We start from the raw sequence: 25,836 nt of genomic DNA, 5'->3' as shown, positions 1-25,836 counted from the left end.
GTCTGGTTTCCACTCACTCTGCAGAACCAGCAGCCTTTCTATTCTCAGTCCTCAGGAGTCTAAGGGGATTACTCGTGTCTTCATCCGCTTCCAAGCACCACCTCTCTGCTCTCCCCTGGCACTCACACAAGACGGTTTCATCCTGTAGATGAGCCTCAGTCTTTGAAAACCAAGAACAATCTGAAAAATTCTCTTTTGTCCTAAAGCCCACAAAATTGTTAACTTCCTGCTAAGCTAAGAAATGCCCAGATGCAGAGACAAAAAGGCTTGGAGACGTCTACAAGTCTAGGAAATGTCTTGTGCTAAGTAACCTACGATCTCCAGGGTCACTCGTAGTTAGGACTTCGTGTGTCAACCGTGAGGAAGCTGTACACGCACCAAAGCAGAGGAAGCCCCTCACAAAGGCAGTCCGTGTAGAACAGCAGCAGAGGAGGACAAAGAGAAGTTGAGAGGGAAATGACAAGCACAGTGGCTTGGGCCTGCCTCTGTGGCAAAGAAAGCTTTTAAAGAGGAAGATGGGAACCAAGTATTGTATTTTATTAAAATGTACGTCTGTCTGGCTAGGATTGCAATCTTAAAACGTGCAAAACACAGGCAGAATGAGCTCCTTTTTAGCGTGGGACCTGTAACATGATTTCTTGGTTGGATCAGGACTGCCAGTCCAAACGGTAATCTGGGTTGATGTCGAAGGGATTTCTTTTATGTTTGGTTCATGTTGACAGATCAGAATTCTGTTCACACAGAGCTTCTTCATTGTCTAGAAAATCAGGAGCCTTAGGGGGAATTACAGTTATCTCTGAAGCTTGTCACATCAGAGTAACATCCAACCCTTTTTATGTTTTTCCTCTGTTGACAGACTAACACCGATGGACTGCATGAACTTGCCTGTGGGGGCTTAATTTATTGCTTGGGAGTTGTGTTCTTCAAGAGCGATGGCATCATTCCATTTGCCCATGCCATCTGGCACCTGTTTGTGGCCACGGCAGCTGCGGTGCATTACTATGCCATTTGGAAGTACCTTTACCGAAGTCCTACGGACTTTATGCGACACTTATGACCAGAGTGTAGTGGGTCTCCAAGCCAGTATTATCTCAGTGATGGCACTTGGGAGTGGGGTAAGAGCTGAAAATTGCACAGGGAGAGGAAGAAGAAGACAACTGCACTGACTTTCTTTATGTCTTTTGAATATTAATTACTGTGAAAGTATAGAAGAGCTGTGTTCTGGAATTTTCCCCCTCACAGCAAATAGTGAATTATCCATTCCATTCCACTATCATGAAGGACTCTGAATAGACTTGGCCAACTGATGTTTACAAACCAGAATTTTGTATTTTAATTTTACAGATTTTACTACATGGTTTTTCTAAATTACTAGGTCAGGTTGTTAAAGTCAGTGCAATAACAAAGCTTCCTTTTTAAGAAAAAAAATTGTTTCTATCACTTTCCCATTCAGTGTGTAAAGAATCATGGACAGAACTTACACTACTTTTACCATGTTTCATCTTGGAATAACATGGTTCTTTTTTAAATAGAAACTTTTAGTTTTTTGTAAATTTTTAAAAAATATTTCATCGAAGCGCATCTCTGCGGCTCCTCATTCACGTTGTGAATTTTTGCAGCAGTCAACATTCCACAGACGAACAAACATTATACCTCTTCTGATAGTCTTATTAAGTGTGGAGATATTGCCAATTTTGAAAACTGCAGTTTTCCAAACTTTTCTGCCAACCTCTGACTCTGAATTCAGTGCTGCTTTGGGCCATAAACTTGACCTAGTTTGGTTTACCAGTGATGGAGAAGTATTTTGATATCATTAACTTTTTCAAAAGATCCAACTTCTCTCAATGCCTTTGCCATGTTGTCTTCAGGGTCTCTTTCAAGGGCAGGTGAACATTCTGTCTGTGTTAGGGTAGTGCTGTGGAGTTGGCCGTCTGCTGATGGCTCCTAAAGAGCATTATGAGTTACACTGAATGGTGGCATTGCCTGTTTCGTGCCCAACAGTTAAGTCATCGTCACTTAGCTTTATATTATCAGTTTGATGTTCACTTTAAATTATGGAACTAGATGTGTAAATCCACATTTCTACCTTTCCTCTGCATCTCCTAATATAGGTTGTATTTTTTTTTTCATAAAAAAATATTTAAAGCATTGTGTGATTAGTAGAAACTTGTGTCTGTAGTACATGGGTTATGTCCTGCCTCAGTGGAGTGATATTTATATATTATTTTGAGTTTTCCCTCAGTGTCTTATATTAAGATTAACATATCAGTTTTATTGATTAATCTTTATTTTGGTGTTTTAATAAACAGAATAACCTTGCCTTTAGATTGGGTGCCGATATCACCCATTTTCCAGGAATGGGCTTGATCAATGGAATTGTTGGTTTGATGATAAAGCTTATTAATTGAAAATTTTGTACTGATGTAGCTTTAAAAGAAGGTTTTTTGTGTGTGTATATATTCAAAACTCTCTGATTGTGGAGAATTACTTTGGAATGAAAAACATATGAACTGATATTTGCTGGTAAATTCTTAAGTAGGCAAGGTACCCGGTGACAACACCAAGCAGACCACCCCTATCTGCATGATTCTGAACATCTGGATGCCTGTTGTTTTACTGTGCATATTTCATGTTTAATATATTAATTTTCTGTGGATTCATTTGAAGTTTGCTCAAAAGTAACATTGTCAAAACCACTAAAATGTATGTAAAAATTGTGCTGTAGACTAGAATAAAATTGTTACTTGGATTCATTCCACTGTCTCTAAATTAAATGACTGTGAAAATAATAATGCATGTTTGAGAGCTTGAACTGATCTAGCATTTGTAATTCATATACTTTTCCTTTGTTTTTTTTTTTTTTTAATCAGAATGGAAAGAAAAACAAATATGCCCTGTCATTTAGAACTCTCTATTCTGCTTCTGTGCCAGAGTCAGCTCAAACATTCAGCAGCACATATTTTCAGTTTAAAATATGCTGTAAGTTTAACAGATGAGGGCCCTCACCAAGAGAAGCCTCTTGATTTAGCTAATTTAACATACATAGGATTGGATTCACAGGCTGTTCTGTTACCAACAAGATATACATCATATTCTAAACCCAGCAACTCTGCAAGTGGTCCAGGTACATTCTGTAGAATAGGAAGTGAAGGTCATTGACAGTTAATAACATTTGGCTTCACGCCAAATCAGGGAACTGGAACAGGAACCATTCAATTCCAAAGTGTCTCATTCTCCATATTCCACTGCATCTCTAGAGCCAGCAAAAATAACAAATCAAAAAACCTGAACTGAAGATTGATCAAGCATGGACATGAAAGAGCAAACACCAGTAAACCCTCAGACAACCCACTGTCGAATCGGATATGAGCACTGAGTGTCTTGAAGCGTTGTTATCCCCAAGAATTCTGCCTCTGGCTCACCAGAGTGATGTCACTGATTTCTCGAGCATTCATCCAGGTGCTGTGCTGCCAGCTTCCTGAAGGCTATATCCAATCAGGACCACACCTCTCGAACCAAATGCCTACATGCCCCCAGGCATATTTTACTTAGTCTGTCCCAAATGCATTCATTATCTCCTCATTCCTTCCCCAAGCCCATTGCTCTGAAACTTCCTATCTTAGTTAATGGCATGGCCATGGCCATTCATCCAACCTTGACTTCTCTTACTGAGGATATCCAACCAACCAGAGTTGTTAATATGCTGTCAACCTCCCTAATACGGTTGCTCTCCTTCCCCTGCTGAGGCCCTAAAAATCTCTAATTAGCAGCTCAAGACTACTGCAGCTACATCCTCATGTGCATCCCTGTCACTGCTTGCACCCCTCAAATGAGCTCATCTTTCATATTGATACCAGCATTTCTTCCTAAAATGAGTCCATCACCTGCTTCAAGTCTTCCACTGATAGTCTCTAAGACATGCCCAGTGCCTTAGGATGGACTCCCAGCTCCCCAGTTGAACCCCACTTGACACCAGCTGTGCTGGTGAATTTTACAGCTGCCAATACCCATGCCCTCATGATCTATTTGTGACTATGCTTTGTACCTGTCGCTCCTCAACCTAGAATATCCTCAAAGCAGCCCTTCTCTTACCTGGTAAATGTTTGCTCATTCCAAACTCCCATCATATGCCACCCACCTCCACTGTGAGGCTGACCCAGCCACAGCTAGCAGTGCCCTTCCTGATTCCACAGCACTGGCATGCCTTCTTGATTCCTGTTGTGTTACACGGTGACTGTGTTTACTGCCTTCCCCTCGGTGGTCCTGAGACCGAACTCCTGGAAGGCAGGAATGAATCTCATCCATCTCTGTTCTAGCTTCTAGCGTAGCCCTGGACTCATGCTAAAGATTTGTTAAATAAAAGGAGAGAGAGGGAAGGGTCCTTGGAGGATGACGTTGTGAAGGGGAGAGATGGAGAAGAAATAGGACAGACTGTTGTTGACCAAGTTCTCATCTGTCCTGAGCACCTAGCTGAGCTCTCACGTAGTGGCTGGCACCTGAGCTTCCCTGACCAGTGGTCAGATAGCACATTCCTAGCAGCTGCAGGAAAGTCATGAGAAAGTGGAGCGTGAATACAAAGGTCAACATAATAGTCCCTTTTCCCTACTTAATAATCATGTAAAAGTACTACATAATTCTCATAGCCAGAATTTTCAGTAGCACTGTCATTCTTCAGAACCGAATATACAGCCTATTTTGCTTAATCGCTTAGTTTTGAACATTTAGGTCGTTTCAAATGATCTATTATAAACAGTGTTGGGGGAGCAGGCAACTTTAGCCATATTTATGAGTTTTTTTTTTTTAAGATTTTGTTTATTTGAAATTCAGCATTACAGAGAGAGGGAGAGACAGAGAGTGAGCAAGAAAGAGAACTTCCATCCACTGGTTCACTCCCCAAGTGGCTGCAAAGGCCGAGAGAGCAAACGAGCTAGCTTTCATTCACTGGTTCACTCCCCAAATGGCTGCAAAGGCCGGGGCTGCACCAGGCTGAAGCCAGGAGCCAGGAACTTCATCCAGGTCTCCCAAGTGGGTGGCAATGGCCCAAGCACTTGGACCTTCTTCCGTGGGTTTCCCAGGCCACTGTCAGGGAGCTGGATCAGAAGTGGAGCAGCTGGGACACGAACCACTGTCAGCCTCACAGTGGAGGTGGGTGGCATATGATGGGAGTTTGGAATGAGCAAACATTTACCAGGTAAGAGAAGGGCTGCTTTGAGAATATTCTAGGTTGAGGAGCAGCAGGTACAAAACACAGCCACAGATACATGCGATGTGTATGTTGTGGGCAGTGGCTTCATGGCTACGCCACAGTACCCGCCCATATGATTGGGTTTTTATAATTAAACTGTTGGTTCTTATGTATTGGGTATTGTGATAGTTTACATAGATGATCTCACTTAACCTTTACGGAAAACCCTTATAGGCAGATAGTTTTGTTAGCGCCATTTTACAGACGAGGAAACAAACATGGATGATGAATTTAGTTGTCCAAGGTGAGTGGCAGAGCGCTGCAGAATCCAGGCAGCCTAGAGTCTGTTATTCTCAAGAGTATAATTCCTGTGCCAAAGGGTTCTTCATGATTTAATCAAAGGGAGACTTTTAAAAAATAAAACTTGGGGCAGGTGTCTGGCCTAGTGGCTAATACACCACTTGGGACACCCACCTTCCACATCTGAGTGCCTGTGTTCGAGTCCCAGCTCCACTGCTGATTCTTAGCTTCCTACTCATGCTGACCCTGGTAGGCCAGAGGTGATGGCTCAAGTAGTTGGACCCCTGCCACCCTTTTTGTGAAACCTGGAAGGAGTTCCTGGCTCTCGGTTTCAGCTTGGCCCAGCCCCAGCTATTGCAGTTATTTGGGAAGTAAACCAGCCATGAGAGCTCGCTCTTTGTCACTCTCAAATAGATAAAATAAAGAAAAAACTTGCAAACCTCTACTCTTCTCCTCGCCAGCTTTGGATTGTCTCCTCTCCTCGTGTGACAATTAGATGGAAAGTGGGATAGGAAAATCTCCCAATGAAACTGACCTCAAAGAAGCTGGTTCACGCCCCTGCTTCTGAAGCAAAGGAGGGTTCCCAAGTGGACCTGAGGAGTTTTTGTTTTAAATTTTAACAAGGTTAGAATGCTAGCATTCATGTCTTTCTTCTGCTTTTGCTATTTTAAAAAGACAGTGCCAATATGTTCTTACATTCTGTGCCATTCCCACCTACATCCCTGCAATGTTATTTTTCTAAGAAACAGTGCCACTGCACTTCAGCCGCTTTGCAAGGGGAGATGAGCTATTCCCGTCCGGGGGCCTGCTCAGCACTGCAGAGCGCTTTCTCATCCTGCCACATAGCTCATTATCACTCAGGCCTCTGCCGCAGTCAGAAGTCATTGTGTCAGAATAGGGCAGCCAGGCTTAAGGGGGCTGGGGGAATATGTTTTGGAGGCTTACCCTGTCTCCCGGGAGACAGGTCCTTTGGAGGCTTAGCCTGTCTCCTGGGAGACAGGTCCTTTGCTGTCCTCTTTTAGCCACACTCAATACACCTGCTGCGGCAGTCGCTCAAACGACCAGGGAAACTTTTTCACCAAAGGGATTTGCTTCTCTTCAGATCGCACCAGTGTTTTCTGACTCCCATTTGTGAGTCATGTGTCAAGCTGGTATGCAGTCAGCCTCTAACACATTGGCTGGGTGAGAATAGACTAGTTAATGTATTACCTTTGAGCTTCACTTCCTATCTGCAAAAGGGGTATACTACCTCCTTCTTAGTACAGTCATAGGGATTAAAAAAATACCCAAGATGTCTGGCATATAGTTGGCTCTAGGTGACTATTACAGTGTTTCTGTCATATAGGACCAATTTGTGCAATTTAAAAACCATAGTTATACCCCATAGGAGTATTATGCTTAAATCTTTGTGTGCATTTTGTAGCTTTTACAAATGGTCTTGGATCAAATGATGGCCAAGGCTAAACTGAGGCGTGTGGACTTCCCAGGCTTTCTAATAATTTTGGGTCCTTTTAAACAACTATTCTTTAAATATTCAATGCTTTTGTAGTCAAGAGGCTGCGTGCTCATGAAGAAAGGGTAGGAAAGGAGCAAGCGGAGGCAGTTCTGTGCCCAGGTGGCAGCAGAAAGCCTTCAGTTACCTTGACCTACCCTCTACCAAACTGGACAGCAAGCTGACCCCCTTGCACTGTTACCTGAGCTTGCCTCTTCAGGGTTAACTTACTCCCTCTATCCCCTTGGTGGCTTATGAAAGAATTCCTTCCAACCACAGTTCTACAGTGTCTTCACCTGTTTGTTTCCCAGTGGATTGCTTATTCATGCAAGGTTTACTGAATATCAACTATGTGCCAGGAGCTGATCTAGGCACTGGGGATACTACAATGGAAACAAATATAAAGGATCAAATTCCTGCCTGTTGTGCAGGCTAGAGGATCCCCTGACCCCACTCCACCACTCTGGATTTGACGCCTTGTGAGTTTTTGTTGATCTCTGTTGGCACTGTACAGACAGATGCCTGTGGCCACTGAGTGCAACAGGGTGCACAGGCAAGGACAGAGTGATGCTGATATTCCTAGCTCTCAGCATAGGTGTACTGCTTCATGCAATCCATTTGTGCCTTTGCCAGTCTGAGTTGGGGTTACCTGTCTCAAAATTTGCTTTTACTTTTGAGAGCTCCAAAGCAGCTCATTATTTAAAGGAACATGTGAACTCTGTCCTCAAGGAAATAACCCTCGTGTAGGAATGAATCAACCTCTACTTCAGCTGCACATTTGTTAAGTGTGTCAGGTTCACCAAAAGTAGGGTTTGCTTATTCTCCCAGGCAGGGGATGATGAACGATAAACACCTGCCTGGGCTAAGGTGTTTTGCTGCCTTGTTTACAGTGTCAGGATGCCTATGGTCCCTCCATCATTCATCCTAGTCTTACAGTGTTCATGCCTGGAGTACTGGCTTGGGATGCAGTACTGAATTAGCTAGCTCTGTGCCCCTCAGGAACCTGTAGTCTCCTGGGGAGAAGAACGCAGGAACAAATTAACTATAATCATGCAGTGTTTGTACTGGATGCTACTGTTGGAGGAGGAGGGAATTAATTGCCCAGGGAAGTTAGAAGTCCTCACTGCAAAAGCAGTATTTCAGCTGAGGCTTAAAGGGTGAATGAGGAATTGCCAGGGGAACAAGAAGTGAGGAGGCAGCATGTAAAGACAGAAAATGGGGAAAAGGATATTTGGGCAAACGAAAGAGCATGGAGTGCGCTTGGGAGAATGCTGCATTGGAACGGTGGAAGGAGAAAGAATGAGAAGTATTGACTGAGTTCTTGTGAAGGTCCCAGCCCATTCTTCATGTTTTATATACGTATTGATCCATGTGTAAGGATAATGCAAAATGTTCCTGGAAAATGGAATTATAAAAGGTTTATGTTGGTTCCATGTTTTTTCCCATTTATTTGAAAGGCAAACAGAGAGAGAGAAGAGAGAGAGAGAGAATCTCCCATCTGCTGTTTTACTCCCCAGATGCCTACAACAGCCATGGCTGGGCCAAGAAGAAGTCAGAAGCTCAGAATTCAGTTTAAATTTTCCATGTGGGTAACAGAGACCCAAGTGTCTGAGCCATCACCTGCTGTCTCCCAGGGTGCACATTAGCAAGAAGCTGGAATTGGGAGCCACAGCCAGAATTGAACTCAGGCACTCTGATATGGATGTGGGCATCCCAAGCAGCATCTTAACCACTAGACCAGATGCCCAACCCAAATGCAAACAGTTTTTGAAGTACATGCATGCATGGGGTCTTCAGAAAGTTCCTGGAAAATGCACATTATGAGAAAATTATGCATGGATATTTAAAGACTTTACAACAAAAGAAACATTTTAATTCCATTTACCATGAACTTTAAAGAGTATCTTCATATCATTTTGGGGAGTGAGGACGACAATTTTGTGTGCATGTGGATGGGTTTGTCTTGTTTCTGGGACTCCCTTTCCTTTGCCTCCTTTAAAATTCTTATGGAAGGCAAATATTTCATAGTTCATCCGTACTAATGGCAAGGTACTGTATTAAAACTGAAACAGAACATAGTAAAGAGCATCAAGAATTGGTTGGATGGATCATCCATCATGGTGGATTGTTATCCTTTCTTATTGATTTAAATAATCAAGATCTGAATATGTTTATAGAGACTGTCATCCAGGCAGTTTACTTGTGAGCCCTCCTGTGTGGCAGATGCTGTTCCAGGTGCTGATGTTAAGGCAGTGAACAAGCAGACATAAGTTCCTGCCTCATGGGACACACTTGGGGATAAGGGTTGAGGGAGGAAGAAGAAGATAACTAACAAAATATGGAAGAAAATCAAAATATGTTCAGTGGTGATAAGTGCCTGGGAGAAAAATCAACCAGGACAGAGGCGTGGGAAATGCTGAGGGTAGGGATGGGTAGCAGTCAGGGAGGGGTATTGGAGTTAAGACCTTAGAGGCCAAGGACATGGCCACCTGGCTGCCTGCTGGGAAAGGCCTTCAGGCAGAGGCCACAGGAAGTGCGAAGGTCTGAGCTGGAGAGAGACCAGGTGCAGAGAGCGGCCAACATGAGGATTTGGCGCTAAGGGAGAACAGTCTTGGGGATGAGGTCAAGGTGGTGACAAGGACTCTCTCCTTTGATGTCAGTTGAGTCTCACTCTTCTGAGTCCTCATTCTGCCTAGTCCCATTTAGTCTCATTTTACCAAGTATCCTACTGGGTCATTTTAGCAAAACTTCCCCACCTTTGATATCCAATCCAATTCCTTGTCTCACTCTTGATATTAACCCTGGCTGCCTTCAGCCAGCATCTCCCTGGCCCTGATGGTACTTCTTAGTAATTTCCTAACCACTAATCCCCACTCTTCTGCTTGGCTACACCTCTCCATTTGCCCTTGTTGATTTTAGAGTTTAATCTCTCCTACTACAAAAATCCATTGTGCGGGTGCCGCGGCTCACTAGGCTAATCCTGCGCCTTGCGGTGCCGGCACACCGGGTTCTAGTCCCGGTCGGGGCGCCGGATTCTGTCCCGGTTGCCCCTCTTCCAGGCCAGCTCTCTGCTGTGGCCCGGGAGTGCAGTGGAGGATGGCTCAAGTGCTTGGGCCCTGCACCCGCAGGGGAGACCAGGAGAAGCACCTGGCTCCTGCCTTCAGATCAGCGTGGTGCACCGGCCGCAGCAGTCATTGGAGGGTGAACCAATAGCAAAAGGAAGACCTTTCTGTCTCTCTCTCTCTCACTGTCCACTCTGCCTGTCAAAAAAAAACAAAACTCCATTGCACTAGTTCTGCTGAAAAACAATCCTCACCATCTTTAACAAGTATCACAAATTATTTAAAAGTCCTGACCAATTTTTTCTTTCAGAGGAGCACTGAAAGGTAAAGTACATAGGGTTTTGTAAGCCACTATGAGGTTCACAGGTGCATGTGTGGGGTTGTTTTTCATGGTAAGATTTCTTGTGAAATTACCCATACTCAGGTATTAGAACCATGTCAGCATTTGGATTCAGAATACTGAATTGAGTCCTGGCTTAAGAAGATTCAGGCATGTTCCTTAGCATCAGTTTATCAGTAACATATAGATTTTAATATTAAGACCATTGACCTTACAGAGTAGGAAACACAGTGAAAATGTTAAGAAGAAAAAAAAAAAAACAGATCGCTAATGAGCAGGTCTTTGTGCAGCAGTTAAGCCACCACTTGGGATGCCCACATTCCATATCGCAATGTTTCATTAAATTCCTAGCTCCAGTTTCCTGCCAGTGCAGCTCCTGGGAGGCAGCAGTGATGGCTCAAGTAATGGGGTTCCTGACACCTACATGGGGGTCCTGGATTGTGTTCCCAGTTCCCAGCTTTGGCCTCTGACCCCTGCGGGCATTTAGGCAGTGAACCAATGCATGCATCTCTCTCAAATGAATTAAAATTAATAAATTAAAATGATCACAAGTCTTAAAGATAAAAGTGAACCTGCATATTTTTCAGAGCCTTGAATTATCTAATCTGTTGGGGGCGGTGGGATCCTGGAGGGAGCTGAAGTCATCCTGGCTGACCTTCCTTCCCTCCTGTACACCTGTCCCTCCCCCATGGCTGCCTTCTGCTCCTGTGAGAGAAAGGATCCTCTGCAATGGCTTCTCTCTCTTCTACCCATGACTTTAACTCTGTTCACATGGTTGCCTAGGTGACAGAAACAGCATCCTACATCTGGCCCAAGTCTACCTTGAGTCAGTGTTAGGAACTTGAGCCAGTGAAGACTAAAAGGCTTGTCACATTTCTGTCTTAGGGATTGTGGCCTAGATACCAGTGGAGAAGAAGGAGACCCATGACTTGGCCATGTTGAGCCTGGATGTCCTCATCAAGGGACAATTATGCTATCAGCCTTAAAGAGCTGCAGTGAGATTATTTACATAAAGTATCTAGCACAGGACCTGACAATCAATACATGCTGAATTCCATTCTCAATTATTTCTTCATCAGAGTTGCTCTGATGAATGTGAAACAACCTTTGGATAGAAATTAGGGCAAAGGAGTATAAGCAGATTGCTCTGTCCTTAACTCTTCTCATCCCATACTAGTGAAAGGCAGCCCTGACTCCAACTAAGGCTCTTCCTCAGTGCATCAGCTGGTTAGATCTCCTCCACCAACCATCTCGCCTCACTCCCCATTTTTAGCTTTTAGCTTTCATCATGTTTTTCCTCCCCAAGGGACTCAACACTTTATTCTTAGATCTCCCCTCACCCCTGGCCTCCCTGACATGACTGCCCTCTTATTTCCCCCACGTATCTCTGGCCTCTCTTTATCAGTCTTAACGGGTTCCTTCAACTCTACTCAGTCTTAAATACTGGTGTTTCCTGGAGTCAACCTCAGTTCTTATTTTCTGTCCCTATCCACTCTCTCGTGCTCTACCACTGACATCTGTGGTGAGAGTCTGTGCTCTCAAGCTCTCTCCTGACTTCCAGATCTGTAAGTTCATTTGTGTTCTGGCAATTTATACATAGGTATTCCATCATACCCACCTCAAAGTCAATATTTTCAAAGCTAAACAAATGCTCTAAAACTTGTTTCTCCTCTTCTGTAAGCCAACAACAGAAGGATCCACACAATCACGTAAGCCAGACACCTGGGAGTTGTTCTAGACCCCTCCCTCCCTCACATCCACCCTTCACATTGCATGGTCCCCCTTTTGTCCCTTGCCTCCTCTGCTCAGATCTCTCTCTCTTTCTCTCTCTCTCTCTCTCTCTCTCTAACCCTCACTATCTCCACAGGCACCGCCTTGGCTAAGACACTTACCTATTCTCAGATGGTTTACTATGACAGCTCAGAACAGTTCTCTTTGCTACCAGCCCCTTCCTTCAATCTCATACACCTCTCATCTGTTCTCCATTTTTCTACCTGAGAATTCTTCTTCAAATGAGAATCCCATTCAATTCCCTGAAGTGGTTCCCTCCTGAGTCTGGAGGTTATCTGTCTGGACTCATCTCTTGCCACTACATAGCCAGACTGCTTGCTATGGCTCAAACACCCCACTGGGTTAGTGACTCCATGCATTATACATGCTGTGCTCTCTTCCTAGAATGCCTTCCCTGCTCTACCTGCACCACTGTCCATCAACACTGAAAACTCCTACTTATCCTTAAAGTCCAAGTTTAAGTGTCACCTCCTCTTAAAAGTCTTTGCTGCCCCCCCACCCCGGACTTAGGACTCATTCCCATTCTTCTAGAACATTCCATTAAGGATAGTCAGGAATCATGCTGTATTTTACTCATCTGTTTCATACAGTAGACCTCAAGATCACAGACCATTTCTAATGTCTGTACTCCTGATCTTTAAAAAATTCTTGACGTGTAGGAACCACTTGGAACTTGCCTACTGAGTGCATGCATGAATGAATGGTTGAAGGAAAACCTGATGGTCAGTGGCATCATTCATTGTTCAAAACATGAGAAACTGGAAGGTCAAGCTGCCAGATGTGCCATCAGCATTTACACTAAGTCTCTGAAAGTGACAACAAAGAGAGAAATTTAGAGCCAGACTTAACTCCAGGTGACCTTCCTCCCAACACCCAAAACATCTACCTGGGCCGCCTCTCCTTTCATCTTGCAAAGTGCAGGCTGAGCACTTTGCAACATTTACATTAGGTAAATGCTTCTTATTTTGACTTGCAGTGTTAAATTTAGAATGATTCACATAGAGATAATCTGGTCTTTGAAATGTCCCCCCCCCCCCCCCTTAATCAAAGACTCACCGTGGCTTTCCCAAAGCACTCTCTTTCCTGGTGGATCAGAGCAACTTGGTAACACCACATGAGATGAAGTCTGACTCAAACCAACCAAATCAACCAGAAGACATCTTGGAGGACACAGGATCCAGAAGAACTGAGGTCTCTTCCCAGCCACACAGATCACCGAGGCCCTGTCATCTTTAATGCCAGGCAGCAAAGGACCCTTGACAGCAGTAGCTCCAGAGCTCAGGTGATTCTGAGAAGTGCTGTAATGATATCAGGTATCCCAGCCTAAGACATCCGTCTTTGGAATTTTTCCTAGTATTTTCATGGCTATCACCCTGCCTTTTCACTTTTTCCAGGAACCACCCAGTGGTAAATGCTCTAAATCCTGTGTTACAACTGTAAAGACTGAATCTCATAGCAAGTGAGTAACTTCCCCCAGCTCACACAGTGAACCGAGATCAAGCCAGGACCTGCACGCAGGCAGAAGCAACTCATGAAAGGCCACTTTACCAAGTCTTCTATGAAGCATCATCTGTTCTTTATTTAAGTCTGGGGGAAAATTAAATTTGAGAAAAAAGAATAGAAGCATAATTAAAGGATCTGGCAAGAGAATGTAAAACCCAGAGGGAACAAATCATTCCTTTGTGTCTTTTTTCTTTTCTTTTCTTTTTTTTAGCTGCTGGAGCATGCATATGATTTTCCTTATTCCTTATTCCCAAATGTTCCATCTTCGTTTTTAAAGTCAAATCTTAAAGTGTTTCAGCCCAAACCTTGCAGTACCTGAATTCCTTGGGACCTGACCTTGCCTTGATGTCTGCTGACAGGCAATTCAACTCTCCTCTTTTAAATTAAAAAACAAAACAAAACAAAACATTTTATTATGGAAAATCACAGGTATACAAAAGTACTCAGCAACTCTACTAGAAACAGAAAAATAATACAAAGAAAAAAAAAAGACAAAAAAAAAAAAAAAAACGCTTGCCCTCTGGTGTTCTAAATGTATTTCCATCTCAGGACACGTTGGCACATTGTCCAGCTGCAGGGAGGCAAAATGAACTTCAGGAGGGGAACAGCACATGGAGCTTCCCCTCTCGACTGTGTGGTGTTTTGCTTCGAGGCACTCCTTCTGCACTTGCAGAAGAGGCATAATCTAGCCAACCCATGGAGCGACCGTGACAGGGGAAGGAGATAATACCTAGAAACATGTTTCTGTGAGTTATAAAGAGCACTTACACTGAGAGGAACTGTTCTTACTAACTTGCAAGGCCCTTGGAGTGTTGCCATGTGAAAGCTGGTTAGTGTGCTCAGCAGCGTGGACTGAGGGAGCTCCGCTGTGTCCACCCCTGGTCAGATCTGCTTCTGAATCGTGCACCTCACACCATCTTGTGTTTCTCCCAGTTGGCCACCAGCGTTGCCATCACCACTGCTTTTCCTCCTTACTTCAGGAACAGTCTCCGAGCAGTTTTGTCTTCCAGGCTCCTCTGGTCTCCACTCCTGTTTTGCCACCCATTAGAAAGACCCCTCTCAATGAAACACCTGTGATCTTCTCGCTCCAGCATAAGCCTGATTGGCAGCATCAGTCACTAGGCAGGGAGCAACATGGACAAAGGATGGCGGGCAGGACCACTCCTCGCAGGCTCCCTCCTGTGGTTAAGGAGTGGCATCCTCTTCCTTAGGTGGTCCATTACAGAGCAGCCATGAAACAAGATGGAAGACTTGACCTCATGATTCTTGTAATCCAGAGGACAAGTGGACCTTACACAAGTAAACATAAAAACAAATAACTATAAAATAAAAAGTAATATTTCAATTGGTGAAGGAAATCATGAAGAGTTAGGGACTAGGAAGAGACTGGGAGCTGGTGCTGTGGTGTAGCGAGTAAATGCCGACATCCCATATGGGTGCCGGTTCAAGTCCCGGCTGCTCCACTTATGATCCAGCTCTCTACTACGGCCTGGAAAAGGAGAGGATGGCCCAAGAGCTTAGGCCTCTGCACCCACATAGGAGACCGGGAAGAAGCTCCTGGCTTCTGGCTTTGGATCGGCTCAGCTCTGGCTGTTGTGGCCATCTAGGGAGTGAACCAGCGGATGGAAGACCTCTCTCTCTGCCTCTGCCTCTCTGTAATTCTGCCTTTCAAATAAATAAGTCTTGGGGGGAGTGAATGGGAGAGAGAGACTGGAGGGTATGAGATGGCTAATTACAGTAGGGCGGTCAAGGTCATGGGTTGCAGTGTCAGTTTTGCAGGGCATTGCCCACCACACCCCAAGAACAGGAAGCTGAGAGCCCTGCTTCTAAATGGTAGCCATTCCAAAGCTACCATTAGTTAGTTTTAGGATGAAGCCATCACTAAGTAACACAGCAGAAAAAAAGAAAAATGGAGTCCTTGATGCTGTGGCTAAACCAGTGTTTCACTGAACCCTGACACCTACCTAATTCTGGATCTTTCAGTTTGCTGAGCCAAAAACTTGTTTGGCTACTTTGATTTGGGTATGCAGTTCCCAACAACCAAGTGCATTGTAACTGACACATGTCTTTCCTACACTGGACAGAGTGTCCATTTAGCCACATGCAGCTCTTCCCCTGAGAATTTTGACAAGCCCAAGTTTCTCCCTCTTCTTACATTTCCAGGGATGTCTTTACCAAGCTAAGACATTTCTTCATGTATTAATGACGCATGATAAAATTCTACAGAACTGAACTGAGTGAATAAGCCAGGGGGTACTAAAAAGGGGAAATATGCAGGAAATCTTGGTCTCCCAAAAGACCAAGGCATTCCAAAATAAAACCTCACAGCCCTTTGTAGGTCACAGAAAGCTTTCACAGACCATACACCGTTTAGCTGTGTACTACCCCAGGGACCATCATTATCTCTGTTGTATGGATAAAGAAATAAAGAACAAGAAAAGTCAAGTCAGAGGTGTACAATTAGGTGATCCTCAAAGGCATTCAGATTCCCAATCTCCCACTTTTTTCTGGACTCTGAAAATAAACTGGATGATTCAGTAAGTATTCAAGTGCTAGGTACACCAGAATAGTGGCCAAAATGATATTCATAGGCTTATTGACCTAGGAAAATAAAACTTCTGGAAATAACAGCGTGAAAAACAGGATCAACCATGCATGGGAGGGGCTGCATATGAGTATTCATGTCAGGGACGTGGGAACCCTTTCTCTGCACTAATTTAATTAAAGTTGACTGTAAGCCCCACAGACTCATGGGAAAGCAGAATAAAGAGTTGTATAGCGACTCCAAAGCTGACAGTAGATTGACTGTACTTTTTTGCATTGTGCAAATATTTTTAGAAGTTATTTATAATTTTTTTGTTTTAAATTTTTAGATTTCTAGAGTTCCATATGCCCCATATCTAATCTCCCCAGTTATTAACATCTTACATGGGGAAGGTATGTATTAGTCATAACTAATAAGCCAATATTGATACATTAGTATTAATTAAAATCCATGCTTTATTCATATATCCTTAGTTTCCCCTAATGTTGTTTTTTAATCCATCCAGGATACCACATTTGGTAGTCAGGTCTCTTTGGGCTCCTCTTATCTCTAGCAATGTCTCAGACTTTCCTTCCTTTGTGACCTTAATAGTCTGGAGGAGCACTGGTCAGGTGTTTGGCAGAAGTACCCCTTTAACTGGGATTTGGTGTTTTTCTCATGGTTAGTCTCAGGGGGTGGGTTTTTGAGAGGAAGACTGTGACATTCTTGTCGCATCACACCAGCAGAACATACTCTCCACATGACTTACTGCTGTTGAGGTTGACCCTGCTCGCCTGGCTGAGGTCATGTTTGTCCACTGTAGAGTTTTTCATTTGGTTCCTGTTTCCACACTGTGCTCTTTGGAAGGAAGTCAGTATGCGCAGCCCACACTTAGGGGGTGGGAAATTGTATTTCACTTCCTCGAGCCTGGAGCAGCTCCAGGAATTACTTGAAATTCTCCAGGGATATTTGGCCATTCTTCCTCATTTACCTATTTATTTGATCATTTCTATCAGCATAGACTCATGGACATTTATTTGCTACTTTGGAGTATAATCCAACACTACTTGATTTATTCCATTGCTCAAATTGCACTAGCTCTGGCCAGTAGGCCCTCTTTCCATTGGCTGCTTGTACTTTTAACCCACACATACATTCTGATGCCTCTCTACCTAAAAATAGGAAGCAGAGTCCTGAGAGTTTTTTTTTCTTTTAAACTCCATCTCTACTACAAAATTTTTGAGTCTCTTTGGTTAAATCTGAACATGTCTTTCTCTTCACCTATACAATAGAATTAACACCATCTGCTCCCCTTCTCCTTTGCTGTGGCTGCGAAGCTGAAGTGCAGTGATGGATAGGAAAGGAGTTTAGAAAAAATTAAAAACTAAAAACCAGAAAAAAAAAAAACATACAAGTCCAAGGCCCCATTTTACTGTTCCCCCTTGCCACTCACATCGGTAGCTCTCACGGCAGGTCAGGTAGTCTGAAGACTGTTTCCTGTCTTCTGGGTGGGTGAATGAAAGAATGCTTGCCTGCTTCTTGAGCTGTGACAGCAGCTAAGCAATGGAGAAGCAAGGACGGAGCCCGAGGGGTGCCAGAACATACTGCCTCCTGCTAGGCTCATTTCCACAAGTTCATAAACTCCTCAGGTGGCCTTCTGATGTGCAAACCCTGGGCTTGGGGGAAGCAGGCATGCCTAAGTCACAAAACCTGCCAGCAAGGAACTTACAATCTAGCAGGGATCCAGTTACACAGCTATTCATAGAGAGGGTAGTGTCCCAGTACCAGAAATGCATTTATTTCTACTGCCTTATTTTCTGGAACTTGGCTTCACCTCCATAAAAGCATACATTCTCCCTCCTGACTGGGTCAAGTCAATTCCAGGTTTCCATAACTCTGCTTCTTCAGTTCAGGTCTGTCTCCTTCCCAACCCCCTCTTTCTTAGATCTAAAAACTCTACACGTGTGTTTGAGTAGGTGCAGGAGGCATCTGATGCCTGGGTGTAACCCCATTGTGCTGGCCTTGGCCTGAGGCTCAGGTGTGGTTAACCCGTGCTGTGGTTACCAGACACCATCAGGATCCACCAGCTGCTTGTCTACCCATGTCCTTCTTGGAGACACTGGGAAATTTAGAATCTCTCACACAACTGTGGAGCTCGGGAATATGGCTGCTTCAGCCTCTCACATAACAGCCTCTGCCTTTTGCTGTCTGGCCACAGAGGTATAGGGAACACCTGCACCATACCTGGGGTGGGATTCCTCTACTTTTGAATACACACACTTCTCTGGGAATATTATCATCCCACACCCTGTGAAGCTGACTCTGGGGAGGAAGGCCCTTCTCAGGGGCATCACCATCTGCTTTCTTTCATTTCAACCCTCTAATCTTCCTGCTGGGAGATGGAGGTGATTGGAGGGTAGCCTAGCTCAGCAAGGATTCTGAACACTTGCATGATGATGTTTATCCCAAGGCCCAAAGATTTGACCATGTTGTTCCTGTCTTTTAGTCCAACCTTGCAACTCCAGAGACCTTTTTTCCAGTAGCCTATATGGAAACAGAACTTGAGAGGACCAAAGAGCCAGATGTGGTAATTGGGTAACAAACCAGAACCAATGAGTGCAACATGTCCCTTTAGGGACACAGTGTGATGAGGAAAACAGTATAGTAGGGCAGCTAATGCCTTCCATGAGCAGGGATCTCATCCGTGTCCTAGCTCAGTCTTCATACACCTCCTTAGACCATGTGCGCTCTGGCAGGAAGGAGCTGATCCCTCTCTTCCAGTCTGTATTGCTCACCTTCTGAGATTAAATAAGAACAGAGATTTGCCTAACTCTTCACAGATTACCAAGCATTTTGCAGCCCTTGGTACACTGGATTACATCCTCTTGAGGACAGTCTTATGATCTCCACTTTATACATGAGAAAACCAAGATTCTGCGAGGTTAGGGGACACAGCCTAGGCAAATCAGGGAATGACAGCAGTCACCAGAACTGCAAGTCTTCTGTTTCTAAATCCTTTACATGGAGTACACTGAAACGTGTGCCTTACCATCTTCGGAGAAGGAAGGAATGGCGGGGCATCCCAGAAGTTAGGGGAAGTTGCCAGGATAGGACAATCACAGCAGCATTTGATTCTTCAGAGTTAACAGACCTCTGCCCTTTGGGTCTCTCATAGTGAAAACAGTACAAGTTTGGATATGGTTTATTCATTTAGCACATATTTGCTAAGCATCAATTACTGTCAGGTGCTGTTTTAGGGCACAGGGCTTAAAAGGGTGAATACCACGGCATTTTAGAAGTTTATTCTCTAATGAGAGGAGACATGTGAGCAAGTAAGTGATACACAAACGCGTGAGTCTTACAGTCATGGAGTTCGCTTTGGCTCAAAAGAAGTGGTCAGTCCTTGGTAGCAGAAGTAGGAAGGTTAAAGAAGCGGTGCCCCTCGGGCTAAGTCTAAAATCTGAGTTATTGCCAGGTGAACACGGACACAGAAGAAAGAGCAACTGAGAGAGATGAGGTATCATGGGAAAAGGTCTGGCTGCCAGAAATGCCATGAAATATCTAAGGCAATTCACTTCCATGTAACTGAACCCTCAAGCACAACTAGGGATGAAGATGCAGGTAAGTCTGGAGGACTTGGAGAGAACCTACGGAATGGAGGCGCTTGTAAGCCATGCTGTGAGTTAGAATTTTTTCAATAAGCTCATGCTAATATGGGAGCCACTTGCCACATGTGACTATAAAGCATTTAAAATGAGGCTAGTGTGACTGTGGAATTTTAAGCACTTTAAATAGAAAAACTGGTATTCAATTTACGTTGGAACAACTTGGAAAAGTGTACCTACTCTTTCAACTCAACTGGCCGTTTTATGAAATCTCAATACAAATAAAATTGTCCCAGTGGAAATTTCACATCCTGAATGTTTTGTATGCATAAAAATATACACAAGACTTTCAGAGTTCAAAGGCTCCCATGCAAAAACTAATTTTAAGTATCTCATTAATGACTTTTAATGACAGGTTGAAATGATAGATGTATTAGATTCAATACTATTTATCATTAAAGTCAATTTCACTTGTTTCTTTTTATTTTAATTTTCTAATGGCCTACATTATATTTCTGTTGGACACTGCTGCCTAAACTTTGAAGGAACAGTGAAGAATTTTTCACAGGACAGAGAAAAGATTAGATTTTCATTTTAGAGAACATTCTGGTAGGAAATAGGATAGAGTGGAGAAAGGTGCGCTGGTTAGGGAATAGTCACAGATGGATGATGATGAAAGTGTGTCTTAAAACAGGATCTATAGGCATGGGATGGAGTGATGTTAAAGGAGGTTAATTTAGAGCACAAATTAGAATCACAAAACCTGCATTAAAACAGAGGTTGCTGGGTCCTGCTCCCAGAGATTTCATCTTAGGGGAACCAGGGTGGGATCAGGCATTTTTATTTCTACCTAATTTTCAGATGCTGTTGTTGCTGGTCTGGAGAACTCACTCTGAGAACCTCTCCTTGACAGCACTTGGGGATCTATGGGATCTGTCAAGAGAGAGGGAGGGGAAACGTCTGAAAACTCCCAGCTTCCTCCTCTGAGTGTCCAGGTAGACGGGGACTATAAGGAGAAGACAGGATGAGTTCATTTTGGGATATATTGAGTTCAAGGTCGCTTTGGAAGTCCCAGAAGATGCGTCGTAGGTAGCTGGATATCTGTGGTTCTGGATTCAGAAAAGATATTGAACTATAATTAACAGCAGTTATTGGAAGTCACCAGCATGTAGTTAGCAGTTAAAGCCCCAAGCATAAGTGAGATTCCCAGAGAGACAGCGGGAATGAGAAGAAACTGAAGAACAGATTCCTGTAGCTGAAGCTTGATTTTCACCAAAATGATCCATTTTCAGGAAAAATAAGGCAGGCATGAATTCCCACTTGTCATTCACAACCACGTGCCTCCTGTGTTTGAGCACAGTGACTCAGGTGTAGGTAACCATTTCAAAGGCTTCCACTGCCTTATCAGGAGGCTAATCAAGGTGACAGTGACGTATGCTTCACCAAAGACAAGGAAGAAGTTAAACAAAGTTTTAAATTCAGAAGAATTTCATACTAATAAAGTAGGTTCTGGAAGTAGCAGAGCTTCAAGTCCCTCCTGCATAACAGCCAGACACTTATACCTGTCTCACAGAGTTGCTGGGAAAGTGACCCATTTACCCCAGCAAGAAAGAAAATTACCATTATTGCCTGGAGACCATCTTCTAGGTGAGGCTGTGTCCCTCACTAAACCCGTAGAATAGGGGACAAAGAGAAGAAGGTGCCCTTCAAACAGAACTCCGTCCCATGCGAAGGGAGTGATTTTACAAGTCAAAAATAGCAAGAATAAAATTTCAATACTATAAGAATTATCATTTTAGAATTTGTAGGAGCAAGAAAAACAATTACTTCCAGCAATGTGGGTTGATTCACTGTGTTTTCACTGTGTTTTTATAATAGCCTTCCTATGTGTTAGGACAGGCTGGATATATTATTTCACTGAATTTGTTCATGTAATAATATATGTAAACAAGGCGGCAGTGAATGGCTCTAAGTGTCTCTTGGGGATGAGCCAGATCCCTCTGATCCCCACAAATGCCACTGCTAAGCTGACTGGAAGCTGGGTCATCACAGGTGTCTTGTTGTCATGTATTCAGGGCGGCAGATGGCAGGCTCTGGTTCCGACTTGATCTATGGGCGAGCCAGACTTGTGTAGACAAGTGCAGCCTTTCTTCTGTTCATTTAATCCATTTTCTCTATCACCCTCTCCTATTCTCGTTCTCTTTGGGAGCCTCAACATTTCCTTTGATTTGCCTGCTGTTTTTCCCCCCCCACAAAACCCTTCTCCACCCGAGAGAGAAAGTCCTTCTCACATTACCTTTAATCTGAATATCAATTTCAGCCATCTTAACCAGAGCCTTATCTAGTTCAGCCTCTGATTCAGATGAGGTCAGGAAAGAAGCAAAATGGAATTTGTAGGGCTTGGCTGACATTTCTGTTAAGTCCTCCCGTACTTTTGTTCCCAGAGAATTCTCACCTCTCTCCAGGCCCTAGTGTGCTAATGAAATAGATATTGTTTGTCTCTTCTGGGCACAGAGTGAGGCCCAAGTGCATTTCTTAATGGTTTGTTTTCCAGCTGAGCTAAACAGAATCAAAGCCACAAACCACCAAGGAGGGCCCAAGACATCTGAAAGAATAGAGCCAGCCATTTAAAATGCTTGAAAAGTAAAAAATAAAAAAATCAGAGGCCAGTGGGATTCTCTGTAGGTATTTTATTAAGGAATGGGAGGAGATTATACAATATATAACGTATATGTAGGTCATCAGTAAGTTTTGTTATATTATTTACCGAACAAACAACTATGCTGGTGTTTTTTTAAAAACATACCTATACATCTTCTCATTTAATCAATCCTCCCTTCTTCCCTCCATTGAAACCCCTGCCACTCTGCCACCAAGAACCTGCTAAGTGATCAGCAAGCTCACCTATATCCTCAAACACTTCCAAGTATTTCCTGTACCTCTTTGCCTTAACTGAAATTCAAGGTAACTGTGTGCCCTCTGCTATGGTGGGAATGTTTGTGTCCCTCCAGAATCCATGTTGAAATGCTAGCCCTCAGATCTATGACTGAATATTATTTTGGGGTATGTCCACGAAGGTGTTTATGGAAGAGACTAGCACTGAATCTGTAGACTAAAAAAAAAAAAAAAAAAAAAAAAAAAATCCACATTCATTTATGTAGGTAGGCATCTTCCAATCCATTGAAGTTCAGATGGAACAAAAAAGCAAAGGAGGGGAGAAATTTCCCTCTCCTTTCGTAAGCTGAGACATCCATCTACTCCTGCCCCTGGGTTATCAGAGCTCCCTGGGTCTTGGGCCTTTCGACTCCAGAACTTACCCAGAGCCTCCTTTCTCTCCCTCCATGTTTTACTTCTGCCTCTCTGGAATCTTATTCTCAGAGCCCATGTTGGACATCTTTATGCACACAAATCAACTCTCTGGCCTTCTCCACCCTGCTCTTTGCCTAGGGAGGTAGACGCATGCATTATCTGGCTCATTTGCCATCCGATCTCCCATTGGGTCCAAACCAGTGGGATGCTGAGAGTGAGGATGGCTTACCTATGTCCTAGCTGCAGCCCAGCTGGTTTGCTATGGACTGACAGTGTCACTTTATCAAGAAGCTGCAACTCCTACTGGGGCCTTTTGCCTCTCAGGGTTCCGGAACTGCTCCTTTCTCTGGCCCTGAGAATAGTAAAGCTCCAATTGTGGCTGGCTCTGGGGGTAGTGTGCTACCCTTTGCTTCCCTAAGCCTTGCCCACACATTTGTACATGGTCCATTTATAAACCTGTTCTCTTGTCTAGTTTCAGTGTGCCATCAGATTCCAGTTGGGACCCTAAAGCTTCCCCTCTACCTGAACTATCCATGTTAGAATGAATCAGGTTTCATTCTTGCCTCCCTTTTCTGTTTTCCTGGGTTATCTCATTTAATTCTATTGCTGTAGTAATGCTCCTTTGATCCTGACACTTACACAGCCAACTGCATATTGGGAAGTCACATGGACACAAACTAAAAGAGCGTGCCTTATTCCCCAGTGTAAGCAGTACTGTCTGGCCAGCATCTGCCCTGCAGCTGTTCCATCTAAGCCCTTCCCCTCACTCCCAACCCTCCACACCATCTCTTTCTCTAAACTGGCCCCTACCACAGGCAGCACAGATAGTTTACTGAAAGTCCAAGGATTGCATTCTGAAGTTTACCAGACACTTAGAACTCTAATGCTTTTACCCAGAGACATTATGCTGTAAATTCTGCTTAGGTTTCTAGTCTACTCCACAGAGACTACTGAAGGCTCATTGTACATAGAAACTTCTGAAGGGCAAGGATCCTAATTCCTCTTAAAAAAAAAAAAAAAAAAAAACTTTATCGAGATAGGATCCAAATGCCATACAATTCACCCACTAATAATTTATTTTTTAGTGGCTTTCAGTATATTTCCAGTGAATATACCATTACCACAATCTAATTCAGAACATTTTCACCCTCCCCAAAACAAGTTCCCTATTTGCAGTAATTTTCCTTTCCTAGCCAATCCCAATCCTATGCAACCACTAATCTGCTGTCTCCACAGATTTGCATATTCTGAGCAGTTCATATAAATAGATTTATCCAATGTATGGTCTCTGTCACTGGTTTCTTTCACTTAGCATGTTTTTACTGTTGACACATGTTGTGGCATATATTAGTCCTTTGTCGCTTTAAAGTGTCAACTACTATTCCATTGTATGGATTAAACACATTTTGTTTATTCATCCATTGTTGGATATTCAGATTATTTCCACATTTTGGCTTTTATATTTATGTATAATGCTGCCATGAACATTTATGTACATTTTTGTATAAACAGAAGTTTTCATTTGAGTATAGTGTTAGGAGTAGAATTACCATGTTATATAACAGCTTATTTACCTTTTTAGTAATTGGTAAACGTATTCCAGAAACAAGAGTGCCAGTTCTGGCCTCCATTGCTTCTGCTGAGAAGTTAGCTGTTGGTCTTCCTGTGTTTCTTTTGTATTGACAGGTGTCTTTCTCCTGCTGCTTTCAAAATTTTGTCTTTTGGTGTTTGGCCTATGGCTGACTGTAGGTCTCTTTTTGCTTACACTACTTGGAGTTCATTGAGCTTCTTGAATGTGTAGATTAATGTTTCATCCAGTTTAGAAAGTTTTCAGTGATTTTTTTTCTGCTCTTTTTTCTTCTTCTGGTGCTCTCATTACATGTATGTTGGTATCCTGCCTGTCTCTGAGTCTCTGTCATTTTTTTTTCTTAATTCTTTTTCCTGTTTGCCAGATTGCTCAATCTGTCTTTAAATTTGCTTAATTTTTTCTTCTGTCAATTCAAATCTGTTCTTGAGTCCTTGTAGTAAATTATCTACTTAATTATTGTACTTTTGACTTCAGAATTTCTACTTGGCCCTTCCTTCCTCTCATACTCTGTATTAATGAGATGTTTTCATCACATTCATAATAGTGACCTCAAAGTCTTTGCTAAGCACAATATCCGGACTCTCTCAGCAGCAAGTTCTGCCTTTCTTTCCTTATGCATGGGTTACATTGCCCTATTTCTTTGAATGTCTCCAGTTTTTCCTGGAAAATGAATATTTTAGATAATATAGCAACTCTGGACACGGATTCCTTGGGGATTGTTGTTTCCTTGGTCATTTGTGCGTTCAGCAGCTGGGCCAAAGTAATTCTGCAAAGTCTATTTCACCTACAGGATACAGCCTCTAATGTCCCTGCTCAGTTTTTTGCCCCTATTGTTTGTGTCTTTTAGCCTAACTAGATGGGGGCTGCTCCTGAGCCAGTATATGCCATTAGTCAGTCAAAGATTCATCCATTGTTGGATATTCAGGTTATTTCCACATTTTGGCTTTAGCCTGTTAGGGTTCTTTTTACCCTGTACTGTCAGAAATGGTGTGTGCGATGTGAAGACTGTTATCATGGCTCAGGGAGCTTACTATTTTTGTCGCATGTTCAGCAAGGAACTTGTAACTTGATGGTTCCCTCTCTGATTATCTCTAACCACGTGCAGCTTTGGGCATGAATATAGTCCTAACTTCCAGG

General features: G+C 43.3%; 1 protein-coding gene across 27 annotated transcripts in view; it reads left to right on the top strand.

Moving 5' to 3' along the window:
• The window catches only part of MMD (monocyte to macrophage differentiation associated), a 101,062-nt gene that overhangs the window by 29,712 nt on the left and 45,514 nt on the right, over positions 1-25,836 (top strand). For 3 of the 27 annotated variants that reach the window (XM_089316988.1, XM_070060911.2, XM_002719282.6), the window contains one exon: positions 857-2,753. The exons of 19 other annotated variants lie outside the window; for them this stretch is intronic. In XM_089316988.1, the coding sequence (XP_089173114.1) occupies positions 857-1,057 (201 nt within the window). In that variant the 3' untranslated portion in view covers positions 1,058-2,753. Of the gene's footprint in view, positions 1-856; positions 2,754-13,220; positions 13,844-25,836 lie in introns of those variants that run through there. 5 more of the 27 variants (XM_089316982.1, XM_089316979.1, XR_016223602.1 and 2 more) reach the window with 4 other exon arrangements.

Source organism: Oryctolagus cuniculus, chromosome 17 (genome assembly GCF_051225735.1).
Source record: "Oryctolagus cuniculus isolate XC-2025 breed Fujian yellow rabbit chromosome 17, ASM5122573v1, whole genome shotgun sequence".
In the NCBI taxonomy this organism is placed as follows: domain Eukaryota; kingdom Metazoa; phylum Chordata; class Mammalia; order Lagomorpha; family Leporidae; genus Oryctolagus; species Oryctolagus cuniculus.
The sequence above is the reverse complement of the archived record's forward strand: the minus strand, read 5'-3'. Positions and strand labels throughout refer to the sequence as shown.